General features: G+C 40.6%; 1 protein-coding gene and 1 long non-coding RNA gene across 12 annotated transcripts in view; one reads left to right on the top strand and one right to left on the bottom strand.

Moving 5' to 3' along the window:
* The window catches only part of LOC139360002 (uncharacterized), a 247,168-nt gene that overhangs the window by 67,072 nt on the left and 166,863 nt on the right, over positions 1-13,233 (top strand). The window lies entirely within an intron of this gene.
* The window catches only part of LOC105477026 (cadherin 20), a 224,049-nt gene that overhangs the window by 42,264 nt on the left and 168,552 nt on the right, over positions 1-13,233 (bottom strand). For all 10 annotated transcript variants that reach the window (XM_071085247.1, XM_011733353.3, XM_011733348.3 and 7 more), the window contains 2 exons: positions 12,860-13,027; positions 8,458-8,645 (listed from right to left, as the gene is read on the bottom strand). In XM_071085247.1, the coding sequence (XP_070941348.1) occupies positions 8,458-8,645; positions 12,860-13,027 (356 nt within the window). The remainder of the gene's footprint in view (positions 1-8,457; positions 8,646-12,859; positions 13,028-13,233) is intronic.

The raw sequence follows: 13,233 nt of genomic DNA on the forward strand, positions 1-13,233 counted from the left end.
CTGTTGATACTTGTGTATGCTTCACAAAGTTCTCACGCTGTGTTTTTCAGCTTCATCAGGTCATTTATGTTCTTCTCTAAACTATTTATTCTAGTTAGCAATTCCTCTTTTTTTTTTTCAAGGTTTTAACTTTCTTACATTGGGTTAGAACATGCTCCTTTAGCTTGGAATAGTTTGTTATTACCCACCTTCTGAAGTCCACTTCTGTCAATTTGCAAACTCATTCTGTGTCCAGTTTTGTTCCCTTGCTGGTGAGGAGTTGTAATCCTTTGGAGAAGAGATGTTCTGGTTTTTGGGATTTTCTGCCTTTTTGTGCTGGTTTTTCCTCATCTTCATGGATTTATCTACCTTTGGTCCTTGATGTTGGTGACCTTTGGATGGGGTTTCTGTGTGGACGTCCTTTTTGTTGATATTGATGCTATTCTTTTCTGTTTGTTAGTTTTCCTTCTGACAGTCAGTTCCCTCTGCTGCGGGTCTGTTGGAGTTTGCTGGAGGTCCACTCCAGACCCTGTTTGCCTGGGTATCACCAGCAGAGGCTGCAGAATAGCAAAGATTGCTATCTGATCCTTCCTCTGGAAGCTTCTTCCCAGAGGGGCACCTGCTGGATGCCAGTTGGAGATCTCCTGTATGAGGTGTCTGTTGACCTCTGCTCAGAGGTGTCTCCCAGTCAGGAGGCATGGGGGTCAAGGACCCACTAGAGGAGGCAGTCTGCCCCTTAGAGCTTGAGTGCTGTGCTGGGAGATCTGCTACTATCTTCAGAGCCAGCAGGCAGAATGTTTAAGTCTGCTGAAGCTGCACCCATAGCTGCCCCTTCCCCAAGGTGTTCTTTCCCAGGGAGATGGGAGTTTTATCTATAAGTCCCTGACTAGGGCTGCTGCCTTTCTTTCAGAGATGCCCTGCTCAGAGAGGAGAAATCTGGAGAGGCAGTCTGGCTACAGTGGCTTTGCAGAGCTGTAGTGGGCTCTGCCCAGTTTGAACTTCCTGGTGGCTTTGTTTACACTGTGAGGGGAAAACGGCCTATGCAGTCCTCAGTAATGGCGGACCCCCCTCCCTCCACCAAGCTCCAGCATTCCAGGTCGACTGCAGACTGCTGAGCTGGCAGCGAGAATTTCAAGCCAGTGGATTTCAGCTTGCTGGGCTCCATGGGGGTGGGATCCACTGGAAACGGAAGTGAATAGTTCTGTCTCACTGGCATTCCAGGCACCACTGGGGTTTCTTTCCAAAAAAGAAAAAGAAAAACAAAAACAAAAACCTGCAGCTAGCTCAGGGTCTGCCCAAATTGCCGCCTGGTTTTATGCTTGAAATCCAGGGCCCTGGAGGCGTAGGCACCCTAGGGAGTCTCCTGGTCTGCCAGTTGCAAAGACCATGGGAAGAGCGTAATATCTGGGCTGGAGTGCACTTTTCTTCACAGCACAGTCCCCCATGGCTTCCCTTGGCTAGTAGAGGGAGTTCCCTCACCCTCCGCGCTTCCCAGGTGAGGCGACACCCCACCCTGCTTCAGTTCACCCTCTGTGGGCTGCACCCACTGTCTAACCAGTCCCATTGAGATGAGCCGGGTACCTCAGTTGGAGATGCAGATATCACCTGCCTTCTGCGTTGATCTCGCTGGTAGCTGCAGACCAGAGTTTTTCCTATTCAGCCATCTGGCCACAACAGTGTCCTTTGAAGAGCAGAAATTCTTAACTTCAATGAAGTCTTACTTTTTCTTTCGTGGGTTGGGATTCTGGTGTAACATGGAAGAAATCTTTGTCCAATCAGGATTACAAAGATTTTCTCCTATGTTTCCTTTTACAAATTTTATAGTTTTAGGTTTTCACATTTAGGTGCATGATTCATTTTGAGGTTTTTTTGTGGGTGTATAACTGAGGCTTATTTCTTTATTTTTTTGCAAATGGTATTCGATTGTTCCAGCATCTGTTGAAAGCACTAGAGTGAGTTTTTAATTATTATTGAAGTTCTTTTAAAGTAAGTTACTTAAGACTTCTAAACTATTTAAGATTATTGTCTCCCTCACTTCCACATTGTTGGAAATGAAACATTGCCCTCAATACTCTAAAGTTCATTATTTATTTATTTACTGAGACAAACTCTGGCTTATGTTGCCCAGACTGGTCTCAAACTCCTAGGCTTAAGAGATGCTCCCACCTCCCTCCCAAGAAGCTGCAACCACTATGCTCAACTCTTAAAATTTAAATTTCCCACACTTGATAATATGAGTTTTGGCTTTTCCCTCTTGAATAGTTTGTGTTTTTTATTTTAAATATCAAATAATTATTTGTTTCTGTATTCATAATAGAAAATAAAAAACCAATAATATCTGAGAACCCAGTTTCCAAATTCAAGAAATTTCTTCAAGTTAGAGGATACAAAAACAAAAAGCCATTATATCGTAAAAAATTGAATCATGAAAATTATGGCACAAAATGGTAATGCAACTTTAATTACTAATTAAGAAGAATTAAATATTCCCTTCTTTGTTCTCACAGTACATTATTATACTTCCTTTATAGCTTTTCTTTCGTATTACAGATATTTCTTTCTGTGTTGATCCCACTCCCCATACTCAAGGGCAAAAGCTATGACTTAGTCAGATTTTTATTCCCCAGTGCCTAGCAAAACCAGAAACTCAAAGGGTAGCAAAAACCTAAAATAAATTGTTACATTGAACAGTACAAAACGTTTCTCAATGTGAGTATTAACATTTACTGATTGAGTGATAGTATATACAGATTTTATTAATGTATTTCAGTAGTTTAGATGCACAGTTTTAGATATTTTAATATTTTAGAAATAGCATTGCTTCTCCAATTGATAATACCTTACAGTTGCTCTAGTGTCAATGGGAGGCAAAGGGATCTTGATAAGCAGCAGGCATTACTGCCCATGCAAGGCAGACCTAGTCCAAGCTGTTCATGTTGTACTTCAGTGGAGTTCTGCACATTGTTGGTACTGCATGTGTTGAGCTTTATTGCCTTCTAAAATGTCTTTTAAAATATTATATTATGATTTGGCATTGAAACAAGAGTTATTGTATAGGGAGAACGGCATGGAAACAGCAGCATGGAGTGAATCTAACACTGGTGAAACAAATTTGTCTAACTGTGCCTACAAGAGTGCTTTATAGACACTAAGAAATAAGAAAGCATTGTATTATTTAAATTGGCAAGAACTTTTCTTCAATAACCCATAAAACAATGATGAGATTTATAATTCATGACATCTCAGATTTGACAAAATACAGAATTTTTGTTCTTTGTGACCTGCCTAAGAAGAGAATGGACTCTAAACAATTGCTGCTTCTTGTTGTAAGACAGAAGATATGCAGAAGACTAGAAAATGGCACATCATGCTCACTCAGAATAAAGAACATCCTGAAAATTATATATTTCAAATTATACTTCAAGCATCTAAGTTAAGGGACTGAAAATTGATTGATTGATTACTTAAAAGCTAAAAAGACCCAAGGTACTGGGTAGTAATCGGTGTGCTTTCCTAAAGACCCAATTCTATCAATTCAGCTCAATTTCTCTTTTTGAAAAAGTATGTGCTTCTTAGACAAATAATAGGCCTAAGGGAAATAAATCAAAAGCATAACTTTTGTTTCAATTTTATATGACATTATTAATGACAAAGTGGGAAGATGGGCGTGGAGCAGATATCTGAGTGAATGTTATTCCAAAGCCATAGACTGAGCAGTCAGTGGCCTCTAAAGTATTTATTATATGTGATTTGTCCATCTACCCAACTTATTGACCCTTTTCTTAATTCCATTTTCTGGCAGCTTATAAGTTCAGAAGAGAAATCAGAGTGACCTTGGCAAAATTGATATGTATTTTGATTAAACATGGATATCGTTTTAGTAATGACAGTGAAAAACAGTACTCTGTCTTAAGAGGCTTCATCTCTTCTGCAGGTAAGGGAGCTGAAGAAAACACATTTTGAGATTTCTTTCAGAGACAGAGTTTTAATAGACTTTTAAAAACATATGGCTTGTAATAAAGTCTAAACTATATTGTGATAATCTGACGTAAATATTATTTTATTATTTAGAATTATCTCAGACATTATTTTAAGACATAAGATAACATTAAAATATTGAGAACCCCCAAAGTTCTTTTTCTGGTTGCTTGTTTGAATAGAGTTTTCGTACTAAAGAAACAATAAAGCTGGTTGCGGTGGCTCACACCTGTAATCCTAGGCCTTTGGGAGGCTGAGGTGGGAGTATCGCTTGAGCTCAGGAGTTTGAGACCAGCCTGGAAAACATAGGGAGACCTTGTCTCTACAACAACAAAGCAAAACAACAACAGCAGCAAAAATAGGTGGCTGCGGCACGATCATGGCTCACTGCAGCCTCGACCTCCTGGGCTCAAGCTGTCCTTCCACCTCATGCTCCTGAGTAGCTGGGACTACAGGCTGCAGTGAGCCATGAGCATGCCATTGCACTCCAGCTGGAGCGACAGAGAGAGACCCTGTCTCAAACAAACAACAACGCAAAAATTAGGTGGCTGTGGTGGCACATACCTATAGTCCCAGCTAGTTAGGATGGTGAGGTGGAAGGATTGCTTGAGCCCAAGAAGTCAAGCCTGCAGTGAGCCATGATTGTGCCACTGCACCCCAGCTTGGGTGACAGAGTGAGACCCTGTCTCAAACAAACAAAAAAAAAAAAAAAAAAGAAGAAGGAAAACCCAGTAATTCAAAAATTTGAGCATTTCCCTTATTTACAGTTACTAGTTATGGTTAGCAACGTATTATTGTTTACTTGAGGCATACCACATAGTAGGGGAACCTGTGACGTATACCAAAATAGTATTGTTATTTTAATCACCTATTATAATTCTAACGTGATATTCTCAAAGAATGAGAATAAGAAATTATAGTATTTTACTGACATCTAGATTTAGTTGATAATTTAGAAGTTAATCTCAGCCTTTTGCATTGTTTCAAGATCATTGTGTACAGGATAGAAAGATGTCTGGTTGGTGGAATTCTCGATCCTTTGCTGTGATTCTGTTCCTTTGCTGTGATGGATTGCATCTTAAATAAATACAGAACAAACATATGAACTCGTCCCTTATTCCCTTCTCAAGCAGTATTAATTCAGTTCTATCAAATAGCATAGAAAAAAGTTATTATAAACACATGTTAACTTGAGTTACATTTTAATGTTATAACTGTGGGTTTTGTCAAGGTTGTCAGTGGCCTCCATGTTCCTAAAGTCTGTGGTGAATTCCTGATGTTCTTATTTGACCTGTAGCAGCGTTTGTCACAGGTGATCACTCTATCCCTTGGAAGTGCATTCTTCATGCCTTCAGAACACTGCACTTCCTCCATTTTCCTCCTGCCTCCCTGGTCGCACCTCAGTCTCCTTGCCTGTCCTTACACTCCTCCTGACCTCTTCATGTTGGGGTGCCTCAGGGCTCGTTGCACTGTCCTCTTTCTGTCTATGCTCAGTCCCTTGCAATCTCATTTGTTTTATTTGCTTTAAGTACCATCTATATTCTTATGACTCCCAAATTCATATTTCCAGCCCAGAACCCTTCTACAAACTCCTCAGTCTTAAAACCAAAGCCATGACATGTCTTTACTTGATGTCTAATAGACTCTGCAAATGTCACATGTATGTCCAGAACTGAATTCCAATACTTGTCACCCCTGCCACCTGCTCTACCTGCAGACTTCCCTGTCTCAGTTAATGGCAACTCCATTCTTCTTGTTGCTCGGTTGACTCTTCTCTTTCTTCCATATCCTCATCCACATTTTTAGGAAATCCTGTTGGCTCTACTTTCAAATTATGTACAGATTCTGACCACTTCTTATCACCTCCATTCCCATTACTTAGGTGAAACTGTCATCATTTCTTACCTGGATTATTGCAGTAGCTTCTCAGTTGGTCTCCCTCTTTCCATCCTTCTCTCCTTAAACTCCCCCCACCTCAACACAGCCTACTGAGTATTTTATAATGAAAACCCAGCCATGTCATACATCTGTTAAAAATCCTTCAGTCATTCCCCATTTTACTCAGAGTAAAAACCAAAGTCCTTATAGTTAGCCTATATGGTCCTAAATGATTTGGTTCCTTTGTTACTTTTCAGACCTCATCTCCTAAGAGTCCCCCACTCCACTCAGCCTTATGACCCCGCCGTTGCTGTTGTTGAAATACAGCAGGCATGGTCCCACCTCAGAGCCTTTGCAATGGCGGTCCTTTTGCTTGGAACACTTTCCTCAATAGTTTATGCCCATTCTCTTCTCTTTAGGACTGCCATGCGCGCTTTTCACAAAGAGTCACTGATAGTGAACCTCCCACACTGTCAACCTGCTTAACTCAGTGGTGTGACTCTGCTCACTGTAAGTCTTTGCATAAATGCCACTTCTCTGTGATACCAGTCCCAACGACCCAATTTATTTAATTTTATTTTTCCATAGGTTATTGGGGTACAGGTGGCATTTGGTTACATGAGTAAGTTGTTTAGTGCTGATTTGTGAGATTTTGGTGCACCCATCACCTGAGCAGTATACGCTGCACCATATTTGTAGTCTTTTATCCATCACCCCCTGCCACTCTTCCCTCCAAGTCCCCAAAGTCCATCGTATCATTCTTATGCCTTTGTGCCCTCAAAGCTTAGTTCCTACCTATCAGTGAGAACATATGATGTTTGGTTTTCCATTCCTGAGTTACATCACTTAGAATAATAGTCTCCAATTGGCCGGGCGCAGTGGCTCATGCCTGTAATCCCAGCACTTTGGGAGGCTGAGGCAGGCAGATTACCTGAGCTCAGGAGTTCTCGACCAGCCTGGGCAACATGGTGAAACCCTGTCTCTACTAAAATAGAAAAAGTTAGCCGTGCATGGCAGTGTGTGCCCATAGTCCCAGCTACTTGGGAGGCTGAGGCAGGAGAATTACTTGAACTTGGGAGGCGGAGGTTGCAGTGAGCCGAGATTGCGCTACTGTACTCCACCCTAGGTGACAAAGCAAGACTGCATCTCAAAAAAGGAGAAAAAAAAATAGTCTCCAATCTCATCCAGGTCGCTGAAAATGCTGTTAGTCCATTCCTTTTTATGGCTATGTAGTATTCCATCATATATATTTACCACAGTTTTTTTAATCCACTCTTTGATTGATGGGCATTTAGCCAACCATTCAGTTTAAATTGGAAACCATCTTAGCTTTCCTGGCCTCACTTATTTTGTTCTATTCTGCCCCCCCCATATCAATTATTACCTTCTTTTTAATTTTTATTTTTATTTTCTTTTATTTTTTTTTTGAGACGGAGTCTTGCTCTGTCGCCCAGGCTGGAGTGCAGTGGCGCAATCTCGGCTCACTGCAAGCTCCGCCTCCCGGGTTCACGCCATTCTCCTGCCTCAGCCTTCCGAGTAGCTGGGACTACAGGCGCCCGCCACCTCGCCCAGCTAGTTTTTTGTACTTTTCAGTAGCGACGGGGTTTCACCATGTTAGCCAGGATGGTCTCAATCTCCTGACCTCGTGATCCGCCCGTCTCGGCCTCCCAAAGTGCTGGGATTACAGGCTTGAGCCACGACGCCCGGCCTAATTATTGCCTTCTAATAAACTACTTTAGTGACTTGATGTTTTGATTGTCTTCTTCCCTTGCTAGAATGTAAACTCCATGAGGGCAGAGATTTTTGGTTGTTTTACTTACTCTATGTTAAATGCCTATAACAATATCTGGCACATAGGCGGCACTCAATAAATATTTGTTGAGTATATCATTTAAAATATATTGGGTTTTAAAATGCATTCAACATAGAGAAGGAAATTTAAGTCAATGAGTTTTAAAATTAATGTATTTCATTAGATATGTATTTGCTAGGGAGTTAAAGATTCAATTTTTAAAAAGTTTATCTTCTAGCTGAGTATATCCATATGTGCTTTATGTCACAGAAAGAATCGGTAGCTTATCTTGGTACCTTATAAAACAAAGGAATTTCAAGTGATAACAACCATTTAGCAGGTATGTTTGATAAAGCTTTTTTAAGTTTAATTAGAATTTACAGATCTTTGAGAAACAATTAAAAAATGCCTGCATGTTATTTATTGATTCATAAATAATATTATGGCTTGCTTTATTGGTATGTATGGGATGTTACAATGCATGTGTTATTCAAGTGCAAATATTGATCAAGTCATTAACATCATTAGAAAATTAAGCTACAACAGTTTTTTAAGTGGCTGGGTAGAAGGAATGTATTTAGAAATATATTTATAATATATTTTTATCAGGACCTGGTACCTTTTCAGTAAAATGATGGCACAGCCAGTGTTTGCATGTAAACATAAGGATTAAGAGGTTTTCTGATCTTTTTTTTTTTTAAAAATAATAGGAAAGCGCTTTTATCAGAGGATTTGAAGCAATGCATATCAATAATACAACAGTCCTTACTAGCATTTCATAAACATTCAAAGCACCCATGAAAGTGGTTTAGAAAAAGGAGTTGGATTACCTTCTTCACAGTTATGATACCAACTTGGAAATTGGGATCTGTGCTAATGTCAAAGGCATCTGCACCATCTCCATCCACAATAGTGTATTTCATCTCTGCATTTATGCCTTCATCCAAGTCCTTGGCAAACACTCTCCCGACAGTGGAGCTAATTGGAGCTGATTCCAACACACTCATCTGGTAATGTTCTACAAAGAAAAGCCAGGACACGCATTCTTGATAATCCGTCAGTACAAAAAATGCCTCATCATTATCATATCTTATCAGGGGTGCTGTGCAAAATATCTTTCTTCTGGGTTCAAAACGTAAAACTTGAGTTTTCACAGATAAAAACTAAGGTCTAGAAAGGCTGAGCAAACGGTCATACAGGCCATAGCCTGTATTGGATGTTCAATAAAGAGGAGTCAAAAAAGCTTAAGTAGAACAGGGTGAAAGCAGAACGACTTAGTCCTAGTGACTGTAGCTTGAGTGGTAGGAAGTACCTTGCATTCAAATCTTTTAGTACTTCCTGGTGAACTGAAGTATTTCCTTAAATTGCAGTTCCTTCTGAGAGTGATAAACATTGTGGTCACAAAGTGCGTATTTACTCTGTTTTCACTTCAAATGTCCACCTTTTCTTTCAGGGCCTGGCCCGTGTGCTGAGTGCCTGTCTCTACGACCACTTGCTCAGAGGTCATGGAGATCAGTGATCTATAAAGGGGGAGCAGCCGTGGAGAGCAAGCTCCATCAGCTCCATGTGCTGCCCCTCAGTGTGTCCTTGTACCCGAGACTGCCCCGGGCTGCCTCTCCATGGACAGATCCTTCATGCTTCTTGTTTTCTTGTTCCAGAATAAAATACTAAAAAGGTTCTCACATATGTAAGACTCTCAGAGTTGGTCATCTCCTTTTGGACATGACATCCTAAGCTCACAATTAAATTTAGTTCACTTTCATCTCCATGAATTCGTATTTTTACCAACTTACCTTTTCTGGGGCTCAGCTTTTTGAGGTTCTTTGTTATTTTGTCAATCATAATGTGACTGACTAAATAACAAAGAAAAATCACACAATCACATTTTCCATATGTATGTGTTCCCTTTTATTCTAATATGCTTTGTAAGCTATAGCCTCGGGTGTGAGGGCTTGAGTTTCACAAAGATTCAGGGAGGTTGACAGCACCCAGCCAGCTCACAGCACCCTGCCTTGCACAGGAGAAGAAATGATGCCTGTTCTTTACAAACATGAGCCAGGAAATCTTTAAAGTTTGTATTAAGCTGGCAGGCAATTGGATTTCATGATCTCTTTCCATTTACTTCCAGAGTTGTTGATGGATTACACTTTGCTGTTGCAGAACTTTTGGGAAAAACAAGCATCTGCCTACAATGTTCCTCATCCCAATCAAGCTATGTTATATGTTTAAACATCAACATGATACATTATATTATAAATGAATAGCTTGAGATCTTGATGTTTCATTATATTTGGGTCTATTAAAGGTGACTGAGCTTGTTCAATGTAAAATAGTAGGTATGTCATTTTGTCAATATTCCATAATCAGTTATAGTAATATTTGTGAAAAAGAAGCAAAACGGAATTCCTACAATGAGGACTCATTAGATTAATTAGGCATAAGAGTATAGCCAAGATAGGTTTACGGAATATCAAGGTCATCCAAACTTCGTTTTAGCAAATAGATGGGGAACTATTTAATGAAGAGAGAATGCAAAGTTTTAAAAGGTTAAAAAGGAGGAAGCAGTGATAATGTGTGTAGAATGCATAGAGACACAGAGATTTAAATTTTTTTACATTTCTGTTTTGTCTTCCATGAAACATAATCCACACTTCCACTCTATCCTAGAGTCTCCATTAAAACTATATTTTGAAAAAGTGACAACTTAAAATGTGTGCTTTAGAATGGTGTTAGGATGTTGTTTTGGGGCTGGGTGTGGTGGCTCATGCCTGTAATATCAGCACCTTGGGAACCTGAGGAAGGCAGATGATTTAAGCCCAAGAGTTCAAGACCAGCCTGGGCAACATGACAAAATCCCATGTCTACAAAAAATACAAAAATTAGCTGGGCATGGTGGTGTGCACCTGTCGTTCTGGCTATTCAGGAGCTGAGGTGGGAGGATTGCTTGATCCTGGGGGTTGAGGCTACAGTGAGCTGTGATTGCACCACTGCAGTCCAGCTTGGGTGACAGAGCAAGACCCTGTCTCAGAAAAACAAAAAAAAAGATCTTGGTTTGGGAGGCAAGGCTAAAACCCCAGTAATCCTTGTATTGTGTTCTGCTATTGTGAAGCTGCCATGTTTGGGGTAACATGACTCCTGGCAATATGTCAGAATCCATCTACCTTTGACCTATGTAATAACCTGAGCTATGTAATAAGCTGGTTGTACTGTCCCTTCTGCCTCCATCAGAGACACCTGTCTAGTGTCAAATGTAAAAAGCCAAATAGTTCAAGGGTGTTTAAGAATTTATAGTCTGTAGTGTGAGTAATATGAGCCCTTCATGAAGTAATGAAGATGGAACCCACAGGATCACTAAAGCAACACAAAGTCCATCCATGTGGCATTTCACAGACTGTTCTTTGATGCTCTTGTATTCTGCACTGTCAGACCAAGCAACTTAGGAACTTACTCACTTGCACCCTTTGTGAAATGCTTATCTAATATCCTGCTTTTTCCATCATGAATGCTTATGGGACTTTGTATATTCCGTTTGCTTGTAAATATTTGAGCTCTCCTGTGTTTACATAGATACAAGGGAAGGTTCACTTGGTCTGACTGATTCAGAATGCAACTATTCATCTGACAGTCTGGCTAGTCTGGCTAGACTCTTTCTCTTTTTAGTTTTTTTTAAAGCTTCATTTCCCTAGCTAAGTGTTTCACCTGGAATTGTACTTCCTGCTCTCATTTCTCCTGCTGCTTCCTTCAGGCATCTGCTTCTCAAACTCACGTCTCCGTTCCTGGGCTCTGTTCCATGGTCATAGCTCTATATTTCCACTTTCCTTAAGGACATTCAACCTGATTGTCCTGCTGTCACTTCATATTCAAATCTGAATTTGTCTCCCTCCTACACTACCACTCGTTCCATTATGCATTCTCTATTTTTATTAGTAGTCCAGTCCTTCTCCCTGTCATCCAGAGTGAAAACATTGTTGTCATCTTTGACTCCACCCTTTGCCACGGTTCCCTTAGTCAGGAAATCAAGAGGCAGAAGTCCATGTTTTCTTATTTGTCCCATTCCACTCCTCCTGCTACTTCCTTAAGTCCTTAGCAGTTCAAGTCTGGACCACTCTAAATGTCTCCTAACCGACTCCCCTGCTCCTAGTCTCTGCCTTGCCAACCTCTCCGCTACATGGCTACCAAATTTAGCCTTTCTTTATGTCTCCCTCTCGCTCAAAAACTTTTCTATGGCCTCCACTAAAGATACAGCACATTTGCAAGAGCCGGTTTTAATTTTAGTAGTCTTTGAACATAAAATGACATTGAAAACTTATTTCCAGTCAGGATGTTTTTTCCTCCATGCAGGTTTTTACTCCAATGAGCTCCAAGACGGTAGAGACCTTGTTTTGTCTGTACACGGCTTTGTGATTCATTCATAGAATAGGGCCTGGAATCAATGTTTTTTGAATGAATGAATAGATGAATGACTTCCCCTTCTGGAATGTTTTCTTTTCTGCCTATATAAACCTGCTATATTCTTTAGCCCCCTGTTGAAATCTCATCCTTCTGTGGAGGCTTCATTCTTCTCAGTTTATATGAAGGCATCATTTTGCACTATTCAAGTGGCACCAAGTGCTACTATGGGTTAATTTTCCTGTGTGTAGAATGTGTCCTCCCAAGTGGATTTGAAGGTTCACAAGGGCAGGGACTGAATTCTAAGCCTCTTGTGCCCTTCACGCCCTGTGCTCTCACCAAACAAGTGCTTGGTAGCTACTGGAATGATTGGTGAAGATTGTCACATGGGCGGATGTGTCCATCTACAGCTTTGGCTATCAGTGAATGCATTCTCGATGGATCAGTATTGCCCCCTGGGGGCAGAAATAGGTTTGCAGGGGTGTGATGAAAAAAATCTTAGCTATTGCTAGTTTGTGGCCCACTGAAGGTCAGTTCTACCCAACAAACCTTATTCCTTAGTATTGCATTTTATGTAGGGTGGGTGGGCATGGAAATCAGGAAAGAAAGTAAAAAGATTTCACAGGGAGGAGAAAATGGAAACAAAATGTTTGAGAAATCCTGGTTTAGTACTATGGGAAGCTGGAACCCTGAAGGGAAATAGTTATGCGAGAATTGCATGATGAATGTAAGAAAGTAATCTATGGATAATTGAACTTAATGAGAAAACTCAAACTGGCCTTTCTCCCACACCTCTGTAATCTCTGGGCCCGAGGTCTGTGCTCTCTTGGGTTAGGTACTCACTCTGAGGAAAGCGGGGTGGGTTGTCATTGACATCTGAGAGGGTGATGTTGACTGTTGTGGTCCCAGCTAATCCTCCAAGCTGCCCTCCCATGTCCTTGGCTTGGATAATCACTTCGTAGTATTCTTTGGCTTCTCTGTCCATGTTCATGAGCGCTGTCCTAATTACACCTGCAGGATAGAAATGACTTTGTTTTTGAAAATAAAACCACAGGACCAGTTTTTAAAGATTGGTTTCTAGGTGTCTCCCCGGTGCACTGTTAATGCCTAGAAGTGAGGTGCAAGTCACCTGTGCTTTTAAATTTGAGGTAAGAAATCTCAACTTCAAAAATGGGCTGTACTGAAATCAGTGGTGAATGAAAACTATTTTATTCCAG

Source organism: Macaca nemestrina, chromosome 19 (assembly GCF_043159975.1).
Source record: "Macaca nemestrina isolate mMacNem1 chromosome 19, mMacNem.hap1, whole genome shotgun sequence".
In the NCBI taxonomy this organism is placed as follows: Eukaryota; Metazoa; Chordata; class Mammalia; order Primates; family Cercopithecidae; genus Macaca; species Macaca nemestrina.